Here is a 21114-nt window from a genome sequence, read left to right on the forward strand (position 1 = left end):
GAATCGGATAGCGAATCAATACGACAGATATATTTTGCGTGGATAGACATTTTATTAGCTAGCTGAATTAATTATTTGCAATAAAGTTAAAATTATTTAAAAAATATATTTATTTGTGTTGTATTAACTACAAAATTATAATGACTCTACGGTATATTAGTGTTATAAAAATGATATACGAAACCAAAATTATTTGATGTTTTTCATTTGTGATTTAAAAGTTTAGTGAAAGTGATTTTACAACATTAAAATAATGGCGGAATCTAACGGAAAGGGCAGATTTTCTCCGTTTACAAGACAGGTTAGTAGCAGATACGTCTGGAAAGAAATCGCAAACTCATATTGATGAACGAAGTGTTTTCACTAAGTTTCGGCTTAGACTAATACACTAATATTAGTCTATAGTTTCAGTATGGGGTGAAAATTACAAAAACATCATAATTCTGCCGACTCCTAAGTACTTACAGTTCTTTGGAACTCTGTGATCCATTTATTATACGTACCTATTCAAAGTAGTTTGAAAATTCATAAATTACATGCATTTTTCTAAATCTTTTCCCCCGTTAATTTAAAACGTACTTAGACTAAAAATAGTTATAATTTAGAACCGGTTATAGTCCAGAAATTTCATACCAATCAATAGTCTAAAGAGGACTTTAAAGCGGGAACTATATTGAGTCTTCGTTTTATAATACGGCTGTTTTACTCCAAGAGTGTCAAATTAGTCATCATAATCGTCACCACAATCTGTCCCCAGTTGTTCGTGACAGTGGCCATCTTCTTCAACACGATGGGCCACGGCGCCGGCGTGGGCTACGTGGCCGTGCTGTCCATGCAGCTGCAGGTGCCCGGAGCCCTGATACAGATCACCCCGAGCGTGCTGTCTTGGATTGGTGAGTTATAAATGAGCTCCAGACTATCGACGAAACGACGAAATCGACTTGGTGAATATGAGAGTGTAGAGGCTATTCGGCAGGTCTCGCCAGTAGATTTAATAATGATAATAAAATGAAATTGTAGAGATCCGAGACAAAACCTTTCGTAGGGAGTATGGGGCGGGGCTTCAAGATTATGACTAACAAGACCATTAGGCTCTCTGCCCACTGCTAGAGTCGAGGCGTTGATGTGTGTTCTGTCATCGATACGGTACTAAAGTACCACTTTTTTAAACTGTTACTAGAGATGTGGACATCTCTTACAATACAGATGAGGAACAATACTGCCATCAATAACCTGCGTGAAGTTAGCAGCCTAAAGTTAGCAGCCTTTGAATAGCCGACCAAATTAAGATGGTCACTTCAGTCATTGCATACTTTATCAATTAAAACACGTAAAAAGCCCCAAAAACATTGGAATAACAATGCTAGGTATTCATATAAACACTATAATATGTTCTAAAATAAAAAAAATACAAAAAATACGACGTTTACTTACTGACGCCCTTGTTGGTTAATGAATATTTTGTATGGGGGCACCAAGATGCCATAGACCTGCCAGCATCTCACCTAGTTTATTATGTGTGTTGACTCATTATAAAACACTGACAGAAGTTTCATCAACATTGAAACGGTATAGCAGGTGTAAAGGAGCCACTTTCTGACAGATTTTGGGTAAAAATACACAATATTACACGAATAATCAAGTTTGCAGGTGGAAACTGAAGGAATTCAGCTGGAAGTGATAGTTCATATGAAAGCTATTATTAATACCTAGAAACGGTTTTCAGCAATTTCAGATAAAATGACTTTTGGTGAATATTCAAGGGGAAGAACAGAAAATAAAAGTTAGCAGCCCAAGATTAACATTTTGTATGGGGGCACCAAGATGCCATAGACCTGCCAGCATCTCACCTGGTTTATTATGTGTGTTGACTCATTATAAAACACTGACAGAAGTTTCATCAACATTGAAACGGTATAGCAGGTGTCCAGGAGCCACTTTCTGACAGATTTTGGGTAAAAATTCACAATATTTCACGAATAATCAAGTTTGCAGGTGGAACCTGAAGGAATTCAGCTGCAAGTGATAGTTCATATGAAAGCTATTATTAATACCTAGAAACGGTTTTCAGCAATTTCAGATAAAATGACTTTTGGTGAATATTCAAGGGGAAGAACAGAAAATAAAAGTTAGCAGCCCAAGATTAACATTTTGTATGGGGGCACCAAGATGCCATAGACCTGCCAGCATCTCACCTGGTTTATTATGTGTGTTGACTCATTATAAAACACTGACAGAAGTTTCATCAACATTGAAACGGTATAGCAGGTGTCCAGGAGCCACTTTCTGACAGATTTTGGGTGAAAATAACAATATTTCACGAATATTCATGTTTTCAGGTGGAACCTGAAGAGATTAAGGTGTAAATTATAGTTCATATGAAAGGTATTATTTATACCTAGAAACTGTTTTCAGCAATTTTAGATAAAATGACTTTTGGTGAATATTCAAGGGGAAGATCAGAAAATAAAAGTTAGCAGCCCAAGATTAACATTTTGTATGGGGGCACGAAGATGCCATAGACCTGCCAGCATCTCACCTGGTTTATTTTGACTCATTATAAAACACTGACAGAAGTTTCATCAACATTGAAACGGTATAGCAGGTGTCCAAAAGCCACTTTCTGACAGATTTTGGGTAAAAATTTAAAATATTTCACGAATAATCAAGTTTGCAGGTGGAACCTGAAGGAATTCAGCTGCAAATGATAGTTCATATGAAAGGTATTATTAATACCTAGAAACGATTTTCAGCAATTTCAGATAAAATGACTTTTGGTGAATATTCAAGGGGAAGATCAGAAAATAAAAGTTAGCAGCCCAAGATTACCATTTTGTATGGGGGCACCAAGATGCCATAGACCTGCCAGCATCTCACCTAGTTTATTATGTGTGTTGAATCATTATAAAACACTGACAGAAGTTTCATCAACATTGAAACGGTATAGCAGGTGTCCAGGAGCCACTTTCTGACAGTTTTTGGGTAAAAATTTACAATATTTCACGAATATTCAAGTTTGCAGGTGGAACCTGAACGAATTCAGCTGCAAATGATAGTTCATATGAAAGGTATTATTTATACCTAAAAACTATTTTCAGCAATTTTAGATAAAATGACTTTTGGTGAATATTCAAGGGGAAGATCAGAAAATAAAAGTTAGCAGCCCAAGATTACCATTTTGTATGGGGGCACCAAGATGCCATAGACCTGCCAGCATCTCACCTGGTTTATTATGTGTGTTGACTAATTATAAAACACTGACAGAAGTTTCATCAACATTGAAACGGTATAGCAGGTGTCCAGGAGCCACTTTCTGACAGATTTTGGGTAAAAATACACAATAATTCACGAATAATCTAGTTTGCAGGTGGAATCTGAAGAAAATCAGCAGTATGTGATAGTTCATATCAAAGGTATTATTAATACCTAGAAACTGTTTTCAGCAATTTCAGATAAAATGACTTTTGGTGAATATTCAAGGGGAAAATCAGAAAATAAAAGTTAGCAGCCCAAGATTAACATTTTGTATGGGGGCACCAAGATGCCATAGACCTGCCAGCATCTCACCTGGTTTATTATGTGTGTTGACTCATTATAAAACACTGACGGAAGTTTCATCAACATTGAAACGGTATAGCAGGTGTCCAGGAGCCACTTTCTGACAGTTTTTGGGTAAAAATTTACAATATTTCACGAATATTCAAGTTTGCAGGTGGAACCTGAAGGAATTCAGCTGCAAATGATAGTTCATATGAAAGGTATTATTAATACCTAGAAACGATTTTCAGCAATTTCAGATAAAATGACTTTTGGTTAATATTCAAGGGGAAAATCAGAAAATAAAAGTTAGCAGCCCAAGATTACCATTTTGTATGGGGGCACCAAGATGCCATAGACCTGCCAGCATCTCACCTGGTTTATTATGTGTGTTGACTCATTATAAAACACTGACAGAAGTTTCAACAACATTGAAACGGTATAGCAGGTGTCCAGGAGCCACTTTCTGACAGATTTTGGGTAAAAATACACAATATTTCACGAATAATCTAGTTTGCAGGTGGAATCTGAAGAAAATCAGCAGTATATGATAATTCATATGAAAGGTATTATTAATACCTAGAAACGGTTTTCAGCAATTTCAGATAAAATGACTTTTGGTGAATATTCAAGGGGAAGATCAGAAAATAAAAGTTAGCAGCCCAAGATTACCATTTTGTATGGGGGCACCAAGATGCCATAGACCTGCCAGCATCTCACCTGGTTTATTATGTGTGTTGACTCATTATAAAACACTGACAGAAGTTTCAACAACATTGAAACGGTATAGCAGGTGTCCAGGAGCCACTTTCTGACAGATTTTGGGTAAAAATACACAATATTTCACGAATAATCTAGTTTGCAGGTGGAATCTGAAGAAAATCAGCAGTATATGATAATTCATATGAAAGGTATTATTAATACCTAGAAACGGTTTTCAGCAATTTCAGATAAAATGACTTTTGGTGAATATTCAAGGGGAAGATCAGAAAATAAAAGTTAGCAGCCCAAGATTACCATTTTGTATGGGGGCACCAAGATGCCATAGACCTGCCAGCATCTCACCTGGTTTATTATGTGTGTTGACTCATTATAAAACACTGACAGAAGTTTCATCAACATTGAAACGGTATAGCAGGTGTCCAGGAGCCACTTTCTGACAGATTTTGGGTAAAAATACACAATATTTCACGAATAATCAAGTTTGCAGGTGGAACCTGAAGGAATTCAGCTGCAAATGATAGTTCATATGAAAGGTATTATTAATACCTAGAAACGGTTTTCAGCAATTTCAGATAAAATGACTTTTGGTTAATATTCAAGGGGAAAATCAGAAAATAAAAGTTAGCAGCCCAAGATTACCATTTTGTATGGGGGCACCAAGATGCCATAGACCTGCCAGCATCTCACCTGGTTTATTATGTGTGTTAACTCATAATAAAACACTGACAGAAGTTTCATCAACATTGAAACGGTATAGCAGGTGTCCAGGAGCCACTTTCTGACAGATTTTGGGTAAAAATACACAATATTTCACGAATAATCTAGTTTGCAGGTGGAATCTGAAGAAAATCAGCAGTATATGATAATTCATATGAAAGGTATTATTAATACCTAGAAACGGTTTTCAGCCATTTCAGATAAAATGACTTTTGGTTAATATTCAAGGGGAAAATCAGAAAATAAAAGTTAGCAGCCCAAGATTACCATTTTGTATGGGGGCACCAAGATGCCATAGACCTGCCAGCATCTCACCTGGTTTATTATGTGTGTTGACTCATTATAAAACACTGACAGAAGTTTCATCAACATTGAAACGGTATAGCAGGTGTCCAGGAGCCACTTTCTGACAGGTTTTGGGTAAAAATATACAATATTTCACGAATAATCAAGTTTGCAGGTGGAACCTGAAGGAATTCAGCTGCAAATGATAGTTTATATGAAAGGTATTATTAATACCTAGAAACCGTTTTCAGCAATTTCAGATAAAATGACTTTTGGTGAATATTCAAGGGGAAGATCAGAAAATAAAAGTTAGCTGCCCAAGATTAACATTTTGTATGGGGGCACCAAGATGCCATAGACCTGCCAGCATCTCACCTAGTTTATTATGTGTGTTGACTCATTATAAAACACTGACAGAAGTTTCATCAACATTGAAACGGTATAGCAGGTGTCCAGGAGCCACTTTCTGACAGATTTTGGGTAAAAATTCACAATATTTCACGAATAATCAAGTTTGCAGGTGGAACCTGAAGGAAATCAGCTGCAAGTGATAGTTCATATGAAAGCTATTATTAATACCTAGAAACGGTTTTCAGCAATTTCAGATAAAATGACTTTTGGTGAATATTCAAGGGGAAGATCAGAAAATAAAAGTTAGCAGCCCAAGATTACCATTTTGTATCGGGGCACCAAGATGCCATAGACCTGCCAGCATCTCACCTGGTTTATTATGTGTGTTGACTCATTATAAAACACTGACAGAAGTTTCATCAACATTGAAACGGTATAGCAGGTGTCCAGGAGCCACTTTCTGACAGATTTTGGGTAAAAATTCACAATATTTCACGAATAATCAAGTTTGCAGGTGGAACCTGAAGGAAATCAGCTGCAAGTGATAGTTCATATGAAAGCTATTATTAATACCTAGAAACGGTTTTCAGCAATTTCAGATAAAATGACTTTTGGTGAATATTCAAGGGGAAGATCAGAAAATAAAAGTTAGCAGCCCAAGATTACCATTTTGTATGGGGGCACCAAGATGCCATAGACCTGCCAGCATCTCACCTGGTTTATTATGTGTGTTGACTCATTATAAAACACTGACAGAAGTTTCATCAACATTGAAACGGTATAGCAGGTGTCCAGGAGCCACTTTCTGACAGATTTTGGGTAAAAATACACAATATTTCACGAATAATCTAGTTTGCAGGTGGAACCTGAAGGAAATCAGCTTAAAATGATAGTTCATATGAAAGGTATTATTAATACCTAAAAACGGTTTTCAGCAATTTCAGATAAAATGACTTTTGGTGAATATTCAAGGGGAAGATCAGAAAATAAAAGTTAGCAGCCTAAGATTAACATTTTGTATGGGGGCACCAAGATGCCATAGACCTGCCAGCATCTCACCTAGTTTATTATGTGTGTTGACTCATTATAAAACACTGACAAAAGTTTCATCAACATTGAAACGGTATAGCAGGTGTCCAAGAGCCACTTTCTGACATCAGTTATCATCATACAGTTTTTTTTGTACTTACGACAAAAAAAACTGTACTTATAGAAAAGGACGATACTCTTATCATTATCACAAAAGGTCATCTTTTCAGCCTTACTCTTTCCGCCATACAATACGCATGACGCATGACGCAGGTGTGAGCCTTTGATGGCATGCCGACTAGTGTTATTTTATAGTTGGGAACCCATTTACCTACCTGCCTAAAACAAAGAGTTTATCACACCACAACAATAGAATGTCGTAACTTATTACCTGTTGCGAACCTAAAGAATTGATTATGGTTATTTTTTTGTGCGTTAGTATACATAATATTTTTGTACCTTTGATCATAAGCCGACTTGCAAAAGTTTTTATTGACAAGACGTGCACCTGGCAAAATAATGCTCTCATAAAACATAATAGAAACATAATAAAAATCAACCAACAATTAAAAAATACAATAAAACTGCACATTGTACCAAAAGATGTCGTTGCTGAGCTTACTTCTACATCGCGGTATTAAGATTTTTTCTCGTTTCGTTCCTGGACACCTGCTATACCGTTTCAATGTTGATGAAACTTCTGTCAGTGCTTTATAATGAGTCAACACACATAATAAACCAGGTGAGATGCTGGCAGGTCTATGGCATCTTGGTGCCCCCATACAAAATGTTAATCTTGGGCTGCTAACTTTTATTTTCTGATCTTCCCCTTGAATATTCACCAAAAGTAATTTAATCTTAAATTGCTGAAAACCGTTTCTAGGTATTTATAATACCTTTCATATGAACTATCATTTGCTGCTGAATTCTTTCAGGTTCTACCTGCAAACTTGAATATTCGTGAAATATTGTCAATTTTTCACCCAAAATCTGTCAGAAAGTGGCTCCTGGACACCTGCTATACCGTTTCAATGTTGATGAAACTTCTGTCAGTGTTTTATAATGAGTCAACACACATAAAAAACCAGGTGAGATGCTGGCAGGTCTATGGCATCTTGGTGCCCCCATACAAAATGTTAATCTTGGGCTGCTAACTTTTATTTTCTGATCTTCCCCTTGAATATTCACCAAAAGTCATTTTGTCTGAAATTGCTGAAAACCGTTTCTAGGTATTAGTAATAGCTTTCATATGAACTATCACTTCCAGCTGAATTCCTTCAGGTTCCACCTGCAAACTTGATTATTCGTGAAATATTGTGAATTTTTACCCAAAATCTGTCAGAAAGTGGCTCCTGGACACCTGCTATACCGTTTCAATGTTGATGAAACTTCTGTCAGTGTTTTATAATGAGTCAACACACATAATAAACCAGGTGAGATGCTGGCAGGTCTATGGCATCTTGGTGCCCCCATACAAAATGTTAATCTTGGGCTGCTAACTTTTATTTTCTGTTCTTCCCCTTGAATATTCACCAAAAGTCATTTTATCTGAAATTGCTGAAAACCGTTTCTAGGTATTAATAATAGCTTTCATATGAACTATCACTTCCAGCTGAATTCCTTCAGTTTCCACCTGCAAACTAGATTATTCGTGAAATATTGTGTATTTTTACCCAAAATCTGTCAGAAAGTGGCTCCTGGACACCTGCTATACCGTTTCAATGTTGATGAAACTTCTGTCAGTGTTTTATAATGAGTCAACACACATAATAAACTAGGTGAGATGCTGGCAGGTCTATGGCATCTTGGTGCCCCCATACAAAATGTTAATCTTGGGCTGCTAACTTTTATTTTCTGATCTTCCCCTTGAATATTCACCAAAAGTCATTTAATCTGAAATTGCTGAAAACCGTTTCTAGGTATTAATAATACCTTTCATATGATTTATCATTTTAAGCTGATTTCCTTCAGGTTCCACCTGCAAACTAGATTATTCGTGAAATATTGTGTATTTTTACCCAAAATCTGTCAGAAAGTGGCTCCTGGACACCTGCTATACCGTTTCAATGTTGATGAAACTTCTGTCAGTGTTTTATAATGAGTCAACACACATAATAAACCAGGTGAGATGCTGGCAGGTCTATGGCATCTTGGTGCCCCCATACAAAATGTTAATCTTGGGCTGCTAACTTTTATTTTCTGATCTTCCCCTTGAATATTCACCAAAAGTAATTTAATCTTAAATTGCTGAAAACCGTTTCTAGGTATTTATAATACCTTTCATATGAACTATCATTTGCTGCTGAATTCTTTCAGGTTCTACCTGCAAACTTGAATATTCGTGAAATATTGTCAATTTTTCACCCAAAATCTGTCAGAAAGTGGCTCCTGGACACCTGCTATACCGTTTCAATGTTGATGAAACTTCTATCAGTGTTTTATAATGAGTCAACACACATAATAAACCAGGTGAGATGCTGGCAGGTCTATGGCATCTTGGTGCCCCCATACAAAATGGTAATCTTGGGCTGCTAACTTTTATTTTCTGATCTTCCCCTTGAATATTCACCAAACGTCATTTAATCTTAAATTGCTGAAAACCGTTTCTAGGTATTTATAATACCTTTCATATGAACTATCATATACAGCTGATTTCCTTCAGGTTCCACCTGCAAACTTGATTATTCGTGAAATATTGTGAATTTTTACCCAAAATCTGTCAGAAAGTGGCTCCTGGACACCTGCTATACCGTTTCAATGTTGATGAAACTTCTGTCAGTGCTTTATAATGAGTCAACACACATAATAAACCAGGTGAGATGCTGGCAGGTCTATGGCATCTTGGTGCCCCCATACAAAATGGTAATCTTGGGCTGCTAACTTTTATTTTCTGATCTTCCCCTTGAATATTCACCAAAAGTCATTTTATCTGAAATTGCTGAAAACCGTTTCTAGGTATTAATAATACCTTTCATATAAACTATCATTTGCAGCTGAATTCCTTCAGGTTCCACCTGCAAACTTGATTATTCGTGAAATATTGTGTATTTTTACCCAAAATCTGTCAGAAAGTGGCTCCTGGACCCCTGCTATACCGTTTCAATGTTGATGAAACTTCTGTCAGTGTTTTATAATGAGTCAACACACATAATAAACTAGGTGAGATGCTGGCAGGTCTATGGCATCTTGGTGCCCCCATACAAAATATCCATTAACCAACAAGGGCGTCAGTAAGTAAACGTCGTATTTTTTAGTAATTTGTTTATTTTAGAACATATGAAGTGTTTATATGAATATCTAACATTATTATTCCCATGTATTTGGTGCTTTTTACGTGTTCTAATTGATAAAGTATGCAATGACTGAAGTGGCCATCTTAATTTGGTCGGCTATTCAAAGGCTGCTAACTTTAGGCTGCTAACTTCACACACCTCCATCAATATAGATAAAAAAATGTAAACTGTGTTTGCAAACCTTATGTATACCTAATATACCCAGCCAGGTTCACGAAACTCTTACTTAATCATTTTTTGTTTTTACAAATATTACGTCATACTTTATGTATCCTTATTTCTATAAGTACTTACCTAGTATAAGTAAAGACAAAAATATTACTTACATATTTGCATTTGTTTCCAGCCTCAATGGTAGGCCCGTCGCTGGTGATAGGCAACTTCCTGAGTGGCCCCATCATGAGTCGCTTCGGCCGCAAGAAGGCCATGTACTGCGTGATCCTACCCGCCATGATCGGCTGGTTCATCACCATCTTGGCTACTACTCGTGAGGTAATTGACTTTCACTGTATTACCACAAAAACATCTTTGAGGTAAGCGTCAACCTTTCGGTATCGTACGGATGCATCGCAGTTTAGTATTCTTTGTGTAGAAATTCACACAAGTGCGTCCAGTTCATCGGCATTGCCAACGCCGTTCCTCCATACATTTATAACAATCCGTTTGGTGCGATACGTTCGATAGCGATAGGTGAACGTTATTTGACGGATGCATAATGATTGTCGTGTTATAGTTATTGGTATAGGACCATTTTTGTTGTTAGTACTTAGTGATCATCCGCCAAAACACATATGAGATAGTTTATATGAGATATTGTGCCTAGTATTCAATCAATTTATGAAAGTTGTACCAAGAAAGAGCTTTCAACTTCGTCATACCTAATAAATTTTCCCTTCATGAAATATTTCATCTTTTCCAGGAGTTGTTCGTGGGAAAAATACTCCAAGGTATATCTTTCGGTATGGTCCTGCCTCTACGGTCCTGCATGCTGGGAGAATACCTGACTCCGGCCAACAGAGGACCTTTCATGTCCACCATCTCCCTGGGCCAGGCCGCCGGCATCACCACCGCTCACATCATTGGCTCCTTCATCTCCTGGCAGATGACTGGACTCGTCATCTCCTTCTTCTTCTTCATCAGCCTCATCATCACGATCTACTCCCCGGAGTCACCGAGCTATCTCGCCTCTAAGGGCCGCTATGACGAAGCGAGAGAGGCGTTCAGGTGGCTCAGAGGAGACGGAGAAGAGCAAGAACTCAACAATCTCATCAAACTGTGCCTGCTGGCCGAGAAGAACAAGATCGAACTGGAGATCCTCAGAAGACGCGGAGTTATGATCAGAGTAGCTGAGGCGATTAAGAAACCGGAATTTTTCAAGCCCATCATACTGATGACACACGCTTTCTTCCTCGGACAGTTTTCTGGGGCCATGGCATTGGCGAATTACCCGACAAAGGTCATTGGGGGACTGATAGGACCGGAAGCCAGTGTGCCGTTCTGGATGATATTCTTGGACGTCCAAAGACTGTGCAGCAATATGGCGACCATATTTATCATCGGTAAAGTTAAGCGGAGAACAATGATGCTCTCGACTGGGTTGCTGTGTGTGCTCAGCCACGTCGGCATAGCAGGCTACATGTACTTGAAGAAGAATGGTTTGTTATTCTACGACGCTGCATGGATCCCTATGCTGCTATTGAACCTGCAGATCATGTCTGTAGGCATGGGGATGGTGCCGATGCCAAACGTGCTAGCTGGAGAAGTATATCCTCTAGAGTATCGAAGCATCTGTGGGTCGTTCAGCTTGGTGACATCCTCGTTCATTCTGTTCACATCGTTGAAGACCTTCCCTTCCTTCCTCGAAGCTGTGGGTCTCCACGGAACTTACGTCATTTACACGCTGATCTTAGCCTACAGTTTGTCGGTGGTCATGTACTTACTGCCTGAGACGAAAGGTCGGACTTTGCAGGAGATTGAGGACATATTCCGTGGTCAACCGCTGTTACCGGAAGAGATGGAAGTCAGGAAGTCACTGCAGAAAATCCACGAGAGTAGACTGTCGCTACGGAAAAGCAGTATACATAGTATAGATATCTAGTATCTAGATGTAGTTATTGATAATAGTAGTTAATTTTAGAAAGACGTTTTTTAAATGAAATGGAGGTGATGTAGACTCATAAATAGTTAGAGGTTTAATAAATTAAGATCACTTAGTAACTTAGTATACAGGGTGTTGCAACAGGGTGTACTAAGCCGAAACCTACATGTGCAGTATGGTATATTACGCTACGCCCGAAAATGAAATCAGAATTTCAAAATTCGCGAAAAAAAAGTCATTCTATATAGTAAAAAGTCACGTGACCAACAATTTCTAAGGCCTGGGTCTCCTATTTTATGCTATATGCGGCGTCCGACTTTGACGTAAACGTTTCATTCAACGTCCTACGGCCTACCTACGGCGTCTACGCGCCAACGTCGGCGTGTGAGGGAGACCGCATCAGTACATTTCTATAGTGAGCCTCGGGACGCGGCCTACGGCGTGACGCTGGTCGCGACCTACGGCGTAAATAGGAGACCCGGGCCTAAGTTTCAGCTTAGTTTACCCTTTTTGCAACACCCTAGGTACACTTCCTAAAGAGGCTTTATAAATACGCAATGTAGATAGATTATAATTTACAAGATCTCACGTGGCGTGATAGTCGTTCTTCAAAAACTACTATCTTCATCCTTGAAAATTTTAAACAATTATCAGTTCCTTGATCCCTATTATAGTACGTACAATCGTTACGTATCTAATCTTGGTTTTAGGTATATTATACGAATTAAAATGTTATTTATCAGTTAATCATTGCATGCAAGATGGATGTGATTTCATTGGTACTTACTTACTCATGCAGAACATTAATACGTTTGCAGCTTTCATATACAAACCTGCCTATTCTGGAAAAAATATTTTAGTCCTATATGTATAGGGACTTATAGGATAGGATGATGGTACGGAACCTTTCATGCGAGAGGCGACTCGGATTTAGACTTTTTTTTACATTTGTGCATTTTAACATTTGCTAATGTACTTAATAGAAACAAATTAATGAGGATTATACTTAGGGCCTGATTGACAATATCCGGATATTGGCTATCTGTGGGATAGAAGACATGCTGTCACTCTCTGTATTTATGTTCAAGACAGCGACATACCCACAGGTAGCCATTATCCAGACATTGTGAAACAGACCCTTAATAAATTAAAAACTCCAAAGTAATATCACAGACAGTTTATTTATCTTACAAATAATGTTATTTATAATAAGTACAATCAATTATGTTTCAATTTAATATTAAATACCTTTCAGTTTTTTACAACCAGTCTCATTTCCGCTTCCACATCGTCGTTTACCTTACCCTTAAAACTATTTTCAATTTCTTGCAATGTCCTATCCTTAGTTTCTGGTAACAATGCATATATTATACATAAACCTACAGTCAAAGTGGCAGAGTATACTAAAAAAGCCCCTTGAACTCCTATGGATGAGTACAGATGAGGAGCTGTTTTCATAGAAATTACAAAGGAAGGAGTTAAAAATGACGTAGATAAAGTAGAACCTAAGCTTCTATAAGCTAACGGGAATATTTCTCCACAAATAACCCACGTTAATGGCACTAAACCTAAACAGAATGACAAAGTATATAAAACCATCAAAAACATCGGCACAATATCAAGTAACCATACATCGTCAAACATATTTGATTCTCTCATATAGACAAAAACTGAAATAGACGATAATGAGAATACAGTCAAAACCCCACTAGTGAACAAAATTGTTCTTCGATTGTAATATTTCAAAAGGAATATTGCAAGAAATGCTGAGACTGTGCGCAATAAATCTATAACTGTGAACTGTAAATTAACATCTTTTGGATCCTTTTTATCAAGCACCGCTTGTAAAATTTGATTGCCATAAGCTGGAATCATATGAGCCCCACCAAATTCAAAGACCAATAGCATAGTAATGGCTATTAGAGCCGGTTTATAGAACTCTTTCTTCTTAAAAATCTTTAAAACATACTTTAACCTATTAAACACATTTTTTGTAACGTCATTCCAAGCGAATTCCTTAGTATCCTCTCTTACATCATCGAGTAAAGTTTTATCAGCCTTTTGAGCATTAATCATTGCTTCCAACTCATTCATTTGCTCTACATCATCACCTCTTAGCCACTTAAAAGCCTTTCTGGCTTCATCAAACTTATTTTTCGACACAAGCCACGAGGGAGATTCCGGCGACAAACTTATAACTCCCATGGCTATTAAAGGAAACAGGGAACAGACAGCTGCTGTCATTTCCCAACTGAGATGAGCCCCCCATAAATGTGACAAGAATATCCCCAAGCCTAATGATATGGCGAAGGTACCAAGAAACGCTCCGCGGTATTTCGGGTCAGTGTACTCTGCAACCAAGATGGCTGCCAATGGCGTTCGCAGGCCAAGAGCTAGGCCGTGTAAGATTCGCGCTAGAAGAAAGAGAGTGACAGAGTTGGAGAAGTAGAAGATGATCCAGCCGATGATGGCAGGGATGGTGGTGAAGAGGTGGGTCTTCTGGCGGCCGAAGCGCGTCATCAGCACCGGGGATAAGAAGTTGCCGAAGATGCCAATGAGGCCGACCACTGAGGCTGTGGAGGAAAATATTCAGGTTAGTATACATTTAATACGTCTACTGATGTACTGATACGTAAATCACACTAAGATGCACGAAGGAAACATTAAGCTAATAGAGGCATCTACTACTGTCTTACTACTAGACAGTATACGGACAGAAAGAGATTGACATAGATTTAATGCCGACATCAGCATAATGTTCTTTTCTGCAATTCGGCACCGATCTACCAAACTGACCTACCCATCCGCACTAATTGAATTACGTAGATGAAAGTATTATAAGTAGAGTATAATTAAGTAACTATTCATGATTAGGTACCTACTTAAGTGAATGATCATTGATCAATATTAGCATTTGGCCGATAACGACCTGTCAAGGCTATATTGAGATAAAAAAGTGTTAGCTAGACGAGAGGTGACCACATAACAATGACACAGCCACTTTTTTTGCTAAGTAGGTACAAAATGAGATAATTTATTTGTCTGGCTCTAGTGAACGCACATTGTCGAAGTACTACACCGCAAAATAATCGTCACAAAAAAATGGGAAAGATAAAAATTGTGATTTTGATAACTATTTAATCAATCGCATAAATTTGAAAATGATTATTATTAAGGTAGGTATTAAGTACCTATTGATTAAACGGACAGAACAGGTATAACAAAAGAAGGCTTTTGCCCACGATTATGATCATGCATACGTCCTAGATGTATGATGCTCACGCGCGCCCTACGCGTGCTAAACGACACCGCGGATATTGTCGATATATTCACCGTTTCCCTGAATGAGTTCACAAAAGTAACATTGGCTGTATTATGTAATTAGTTAAGTTTTTTATAGTTTATAGTTGTTTGTTTCACTGCACTACTGCATTAGAATAGTTCTGTAATAGTGGTGTAAGTATTTTGTAATAATAATAAATAATAAAATGTTGTTCACGATTAGGATGTCGGGTACATTGACCTGCCTTTGGATCGATCACTGATAAAACTTAACCCTCTATATTTTAAGATATTTAATTGATAAAATCATATTAAGTATTTGATTATCATTAGCTGCGCTTTTGTGTTATGTTCTTGTTATTTATCATGATCAAATTCATCAAAGAAATTTGCAGATGGAACGCTAAGTGGCTATTAAACGATGATTTATGATGGTACGGATAGTGTATGTTATGTATATATCCTCTGACAACCCCTCTCTTGAGCGACGTATCAACTGTACAGACGGTAGACCTACGTCGTACCTAGTTAGCGACTGACGGTAATCTTACAGGCTTTCACCATATTGACCAACCCTAGCCCATCTGTAATGTTTGTTACCGACATAATCAAACGCACGACATGAGCCTAATCCTGCAGGTTTAATTATTACCATAGTCTCCACGCGTGGCAGGCGTGTAGAAGATATCACTGAAAACAAACATTAGACACCCAGGACCCAAGTACAAATAATCTTTATTTAAACAAATATCTGCCCTGGCCAGGGATCGAACCTGGGTCCTTCGACCATCTAATCGACACCCTAATACCCTGGTTACACCAACCGAGTAGAGTTGCAAGACAGTATCCTCGGCCAATTAATGTTCAACCGAGGATACTGTCTCGCTTCTTTACTCGGTAGGTGTAATAAGGGTATAAGAACCAGAAGACTCACCAATCCAGGACTTGTCATGGTCAGTGAGGTGCACGGGCACGCCGCCATTGCTCTGCAGCTGAGCGAACAGAACGGCGGGAAAACCGTGAGCGCAGCCGTGGCCGGCGATGTTCAACGCAGCCCCTGACACTACGAACGCCTGGGGAGAGAGAGCTGGTTAGACAAGGCAGGAAAAGTAACTGAAGAAGCATGCCTAGCATGGGGTGCAAGACGCGCACATGACACTGACAAGAGGTAACAAAAGTTTTCCGTCGGGCCCGCTCTCGTGGACTCGCGATGTGTGTGTGCCTTGCGTCCCATGCTTAGTATGCAGGGTTAATATTAAATTACTGGTTGGTAATAACCAGGGAGTTTAACTCAAAATAGAGCTAAATATAACAGATTTTCAATATATATTTTTTTATATGAAGTCCCTCAGTTGGAAGTCGTTAGTTTTGCTTAAATTTATTCAAAGATCTAAGAAAGAAGAAGTTATTGTATGAACTAGAATACCTGCTTCAAAAAAGGCTTCATTTCTATTCGGATGCATGCGTGTTGCAGGAGGTCCTGTAATCAAATAAAATGGTAGATTTTAGATTAGATATCGTAAAATTCGTAAATGTATGTTACACGGTAAAGTTTTAAAAAATTGGGGTCATATGTGGTCAGTCAGCTTCTTGTAATTGTGCATTTTTTTCATTGCTCGCGTGTGTAGGTATTTCATAGAAAACAAAAATAGGTAGGTAAGTAATTATCGGATTCATTAAAGATTATAAAAAAATGAGTACTGTTTACTATTCACATTCTTTGGCCACCCTTTTAATTCTAGTTTAAAAAGGGTTTATTACAATAAAATCATAAACAGACTACTCCCACCAACACAATGGAAAAATAAACCTAGTTAGTACATAATTGTAATACCTAACTTTGATCACCATGTTTAAAAGATAATGATAATAATTGCCCTAGGTATAATTATGACGAAACAATCGCTTTTCTGTCTGCATGTAAATAGGCTGTACTTGCATTGTTTAAAAATATAGGTACTTGTTACTCTATTTATTTGCAATAAAATTGTGAACTATAAAAATGTAGGCGATAGGAATAATATATTATGCATAATAGCTATTCCTCGTTCCAGCAAGGATGATTTGTGCCTGTGATGTTATGGAGACATTTTAAGTTTATCGATTTATGAGGTGACTGTACTTATTGCTTAAAAAAATAATTGCAGGTATATACCTAATTATTATGTAATATAGTATGTCCCTCTATTTAAGTATATTTGTAATATTTTAGTTAGTGTGTAGTATATTAAATAATCTACATTCCTTTTTAACATGTACACTGCACCCAATCTTAATCTCTGTTTCCCTCCATCCAAAGGTTGTCTGGCAGAGATCGCTTTTAGTGATAAGACCGCCTTTTGTACCCTGATTAAGTTACATTTTCTTAATTTTATTATTCTGTTTTGGTGTACAAATAAAGTGTATTCTATCTATCTATCTATCTATATTTTGTTAACCGACTTATTGTATGAGCCGCATTCAATGAAATGTAAGATTTCGCAATAGTAGTGCGAAATTCGGAAAATAGTGAACTGTCACAGGAAAGCTTTGAAAGGCCTTGCTGAAACGAGGTACTGCTGAGGAAGGACTACGGATAGACGATATGACGAATTATTCATCATGAATTATCATAATCATCATCAACCACCCATGGATCTTCCACTAAGTATTAGATAATTCTCCCAAGGAGCCGCTAACCCGAACGGGTTAGCGGCTCCTTGGCTTAGGCATTTTATTTATTATTAATTTACTTATTAGGCTAACTAGGGTGAACACCCTAGTTAGCCTAGTTCTAAGAAGCTAGAAGAAAATCTAATTGAAAACATAGAAAAACAAATTAGATGGACAATACTCTTTCTGGAGACGCCTACATAATAATTACAGTTCATAATTACTATGATTCATAATTCATAAAACAGCAGCGAAGAATTTCCCTGACCGTCATGACACCTAATTTAATCAACTAGGTATCTATAGCGTTAATTATTAATCAGTAAATTAAGAATAAATAAAATAAATAATAGTGGCTTTACGAGGAAGGCCGAGGACGGAGTGTCGTATTGTGGCACTCTTTGGGAGAGGCCTATGTCCAGCAGTGATTTCGAGCCGATAATGATAATGATGGTGACGACTTGCGATAGGTGCACTGGCTGGTAATGATTGGATGCGGAAAGCTATAGATCGCATCCAGTGACGTGCTTTGGGAGAGGCCTACGTCCAGCAGTGGACTGCTATAGGCTGATGATCATGATGATGATAATCAATCGGTTAGCAATATTTCAACTTGTATCAGAGGAAGACTCATTTTATTGACTGTACGTTTATTTTTCTATTAACAAGAACACTCTGCTTATTAAGAAACTGATAGCGGAAACTTAGTGGACAATGTAACAAGTACTTTAGCCCTAAAAATAGCCGCGTTATAATTAACACTACTTAAGTGACAGTATTTATCGATGTCGTCAACCTGAGATGATGATGATTGATGGATCAATGCCAAATACCATTGATTGTGTAATATGACGTCAACGTGGTAACAGAGTCCTACAAAGCCTAGTTTGCAACGGAAACCAGTGCCAATACCAAAAAAGTATATCAGCTACTGTACCACCACTGACACTTATGCCGATAGCTAATGTTTGGTGGTGGTAACCCCACAGGGAAATCGTGAGCAGTGAAAATAAAAAGTCCCACCCACAAAATGCCGATGCCAAATTTTTACAATACTAATAGTATGTCAACGATGTCGATTCTGAAGGCAGAAATTCTAATTTTAACGCTGTCAAACTATAAAATTTGCTGCCATAAAATGACATTTACGGGACGCTCATAGAGTCGAATTTTAAACAAAGAAATTAAGGTTTTGACAGGTCTTAAATAAGAATTTCTGCCTTCAGAATCCACATCAATATTTATCAAACTTTTTAGCTGGAACTTTTTCATCGCCGGCGAGTGTGAAAATTATTCTTTGTGATTTCTGAAACGGACGTCTGCCTCTTCTTCATTTTTATAAGGCTAAGTACCAGTTAAAAGAACAAATAATAGATATGTATTCCCATTGTAAAGTTAGCATCGACGCACTCTATGGTCGTGCATCAGTTATTTTACACTGGCATCATAATTGGGGTCTGTCCTTTACTTTTGACACAGTTGTCACATTAGTTGGTCTTCCGTCCTGTTTGGTGAATTTGAGTTATTATTATGTTATCGGTAAGTACTTACTTACTTAGGTAAGTACTGTTTTGTGTCCTAGAATTAAATAGTGAGTTATTATTTTGTGGTCTTACTTACTGCCAGTTTCTATAACTCTATCTATTCATAACTGGTAGTTACTTTCATACGATTTTGACAGATTGTTACTATTGATTATGCCAAAATTGTATAAAAGTAACTACCAGTTACGGATAGATAGAGTTATAGAAACTGGCAGTTAGGTGACCACAGAGAGACTGCATCCTTGCTATTGAAATTGGTTCATTAAGTATAGTTAAGGAACCCATTTACTAAAAACAAACTCATAAGTATTTTTAATAAGGACGTAGGTATTCTGGTAAACCATCAGAAACTCAAAACATAACTCATTAGGTAGCTAGTGAAAAAGTGATATAGAATCACACTTTAGGTCATTGTAGTAATTTATGTCAACGTAAAGTTTGTAACGAATTACTATTGATGAGACATTGAATTTTGCACACGTGCTGTTTATATGCTTCGTTTGCGCATTTATAATATTTACTACTTAAATACTTACTTTACCTTTAAAAAGTATATATACGACGACTTTAAAATTAGGTACCTGAAGTATATGAAGTAAATCTTATTTTTATAATCCTCAACTTTTAAAAGTTTCTTGGTGTCAAAGTCATGAGCTAGATTAGGGTTTGTCGACAGTCGGTCACTGACTGCCCAGAAACCACCGGAAGACCGGACGTACCTACTTACAGCTACCGTGCCACCACCGAGACATTAGCTATTAACAATCCGTCGCTCGCCTTTCAAACATTTTCACAAGCGTGCGGTGGTGGTATCCCCACAGGTGATACATGACTCGAGAAAACCCCTTTCGTATAATACCAGACATTCACAACTCTTTTTAAACATAAATCAACCTTAATCAATTTCATAAACTCACCGGCAAAAAAACTCACTCACAAACACCACAAAAACACTTAAGTCCATCCATCCAGCCAGGACCGACGCCCACCAATTACTAAATAGATTGACTTCTGTTCTCGCCAATTTAAGTGCACTTTTTTCTTATCTTGACCTCGAGATCCCAGAGCCTATCGGAAGGTAAAACTATTGGTCAGAATACTCAGTAAGTAATTACATTTTCTATAAACCCTTTGTATGATTCTGGTCCTTTATGTAGGTAGTAGATATCAATAAATTTGTCTTCCGACCTATTGAAATTTGGTAGTTATAAGTAGGTACATTTACTTACGTTGTTTTGAAAATTTTGGCCTAGGTAATGGAAATTAAGAGTTACACACAATTAATATGTTTGGTGGATATTAAACATACGCAATCCATAGCAAAATAGTACTTATATAGAAAATTCCTATCTGTTTGAAAGGCATCCCCAATGCTATTCTAAACTGCCTTCCTAGCTTGGACCATTTCCCACCACCCTGGTCCTCTGAGGGTTGGTGGGTTCCAACATTTAGATATGTGAGGTTTCCTCACGTTGCCGTTGTTTTCTTTCACCGTCAGCTGTCATAATTATTGTTTAATTTCTAGAATTTAATTGTAACATTGCAGGATTTGAACCCTCTCAAATAAGAGGACAAGATCTTATGCGTTATATCGTCACCACCA

The 21114-nt window shown here is 37.6% G+C and overlaps 2 protein-coding genes across 2 annotated transcripts; one reads left to right on the forward strand and one right to left on the reverse strand.

The window, feature by feature from the left end:
- On the forward strand, positions 1–12148 carry LOC105395208 (facilitated trehalose transporter Tret1). The gene is made up of 4 exons (XM_011567149.3): positions 1–301; positions 758–893; positions 10282–10427; positions 10855–12148. The coding sequence occupies exons 1-4, from the start codon at positions 254–256 to the stop codon at positions 12031–12033; spliced, it is 1509 nt and encodes a 502-aa protein (XP_011565451.3). The 5' UTR covers positions 1–253; the 3' UTR covers positions 12034–12148.
- Positions 12149–12742: 594 nt separating this feature from the next.
- Positions 12743–20573, reverse strand: LOC105395206 (facilitated trehalose transporter Tret1). The gene is made up of 4 exons (XM_011567147.3): positions 20429–20573; positions 16742–16795; positions 16250–16388; positions 12743–14606 (listed from the first exon to the last, which is right to left on the reverse strand). The coding sequence occupies exons 2-4, from the start codon at positions 16760–16762 to the stop codon at positions 13285–13287; spliced, it is 1482 nt and encodes a 493-aa protein (XP_011565449.3). The 5' UTR covers positions 16763–16795; positions 20429–20573; the 3' UTR covers positions 12743–13284.
- Positions 20574–21114: the final 541 nt, after the last annotated feature.

This window comes from Plutella xylostella, chromosome 27 (genome assembly GCF_932276165.1).
Source record: "Plutella xylostella chromosome 27, ilPluXylo3.1, whole genome shotgun sequence".
Lineage (NCBI taxonomy): Eukaryota > Metazoa > Arthropoda > Insecta > Lepidoptera > Plutellidae > Plutella > Plutella xylostella.

Bases quoted from the DNA above. Each gene is read 5' to 3' on its own strand.
- LOC105395208 (XM_011567149.3), top strand. From the start codon at position 254: ATGGCGGAATCTAACGGAAAGGGCAGATTTTCTCCGTTTACAAGACAG. The intron at 894-10,281 runs GTGAGTTATAAA...ATTTGTTTCCAG, and splicing joins GAGCGTGCTGTCTTGGATTG to CCTCAATGGTAGGCCCGTCG. The intron at 10,428-10,854 runs GTAATTGACTTT...CATCTTTTCCAG, and splicing joins TCTTGGCTACTACTCGTGAG to GAGTTGTTCGTGGGAAAAAT.
- LOC105395206 (XM_011567147.3), bottom strand. From the start codon at position 16,762: ATGAAGCCTTTTTTGAAGCAG. The intron at 16,389-16,741 runs GTATTCTAGTTC...CTCTCTCCCCAG, and splicing joins TGAAGCCTTTTTTGAAGCAG to GCGTTCGTAGTGTCAGGGGC. The intron at 14,607-16,249 runs GTGAGTCTTCTG...TTTCCTCCACAG, and splicing joins CCATGACAAGTCCTGGATTG to CCTCAGTGGTCGGCCTCATT.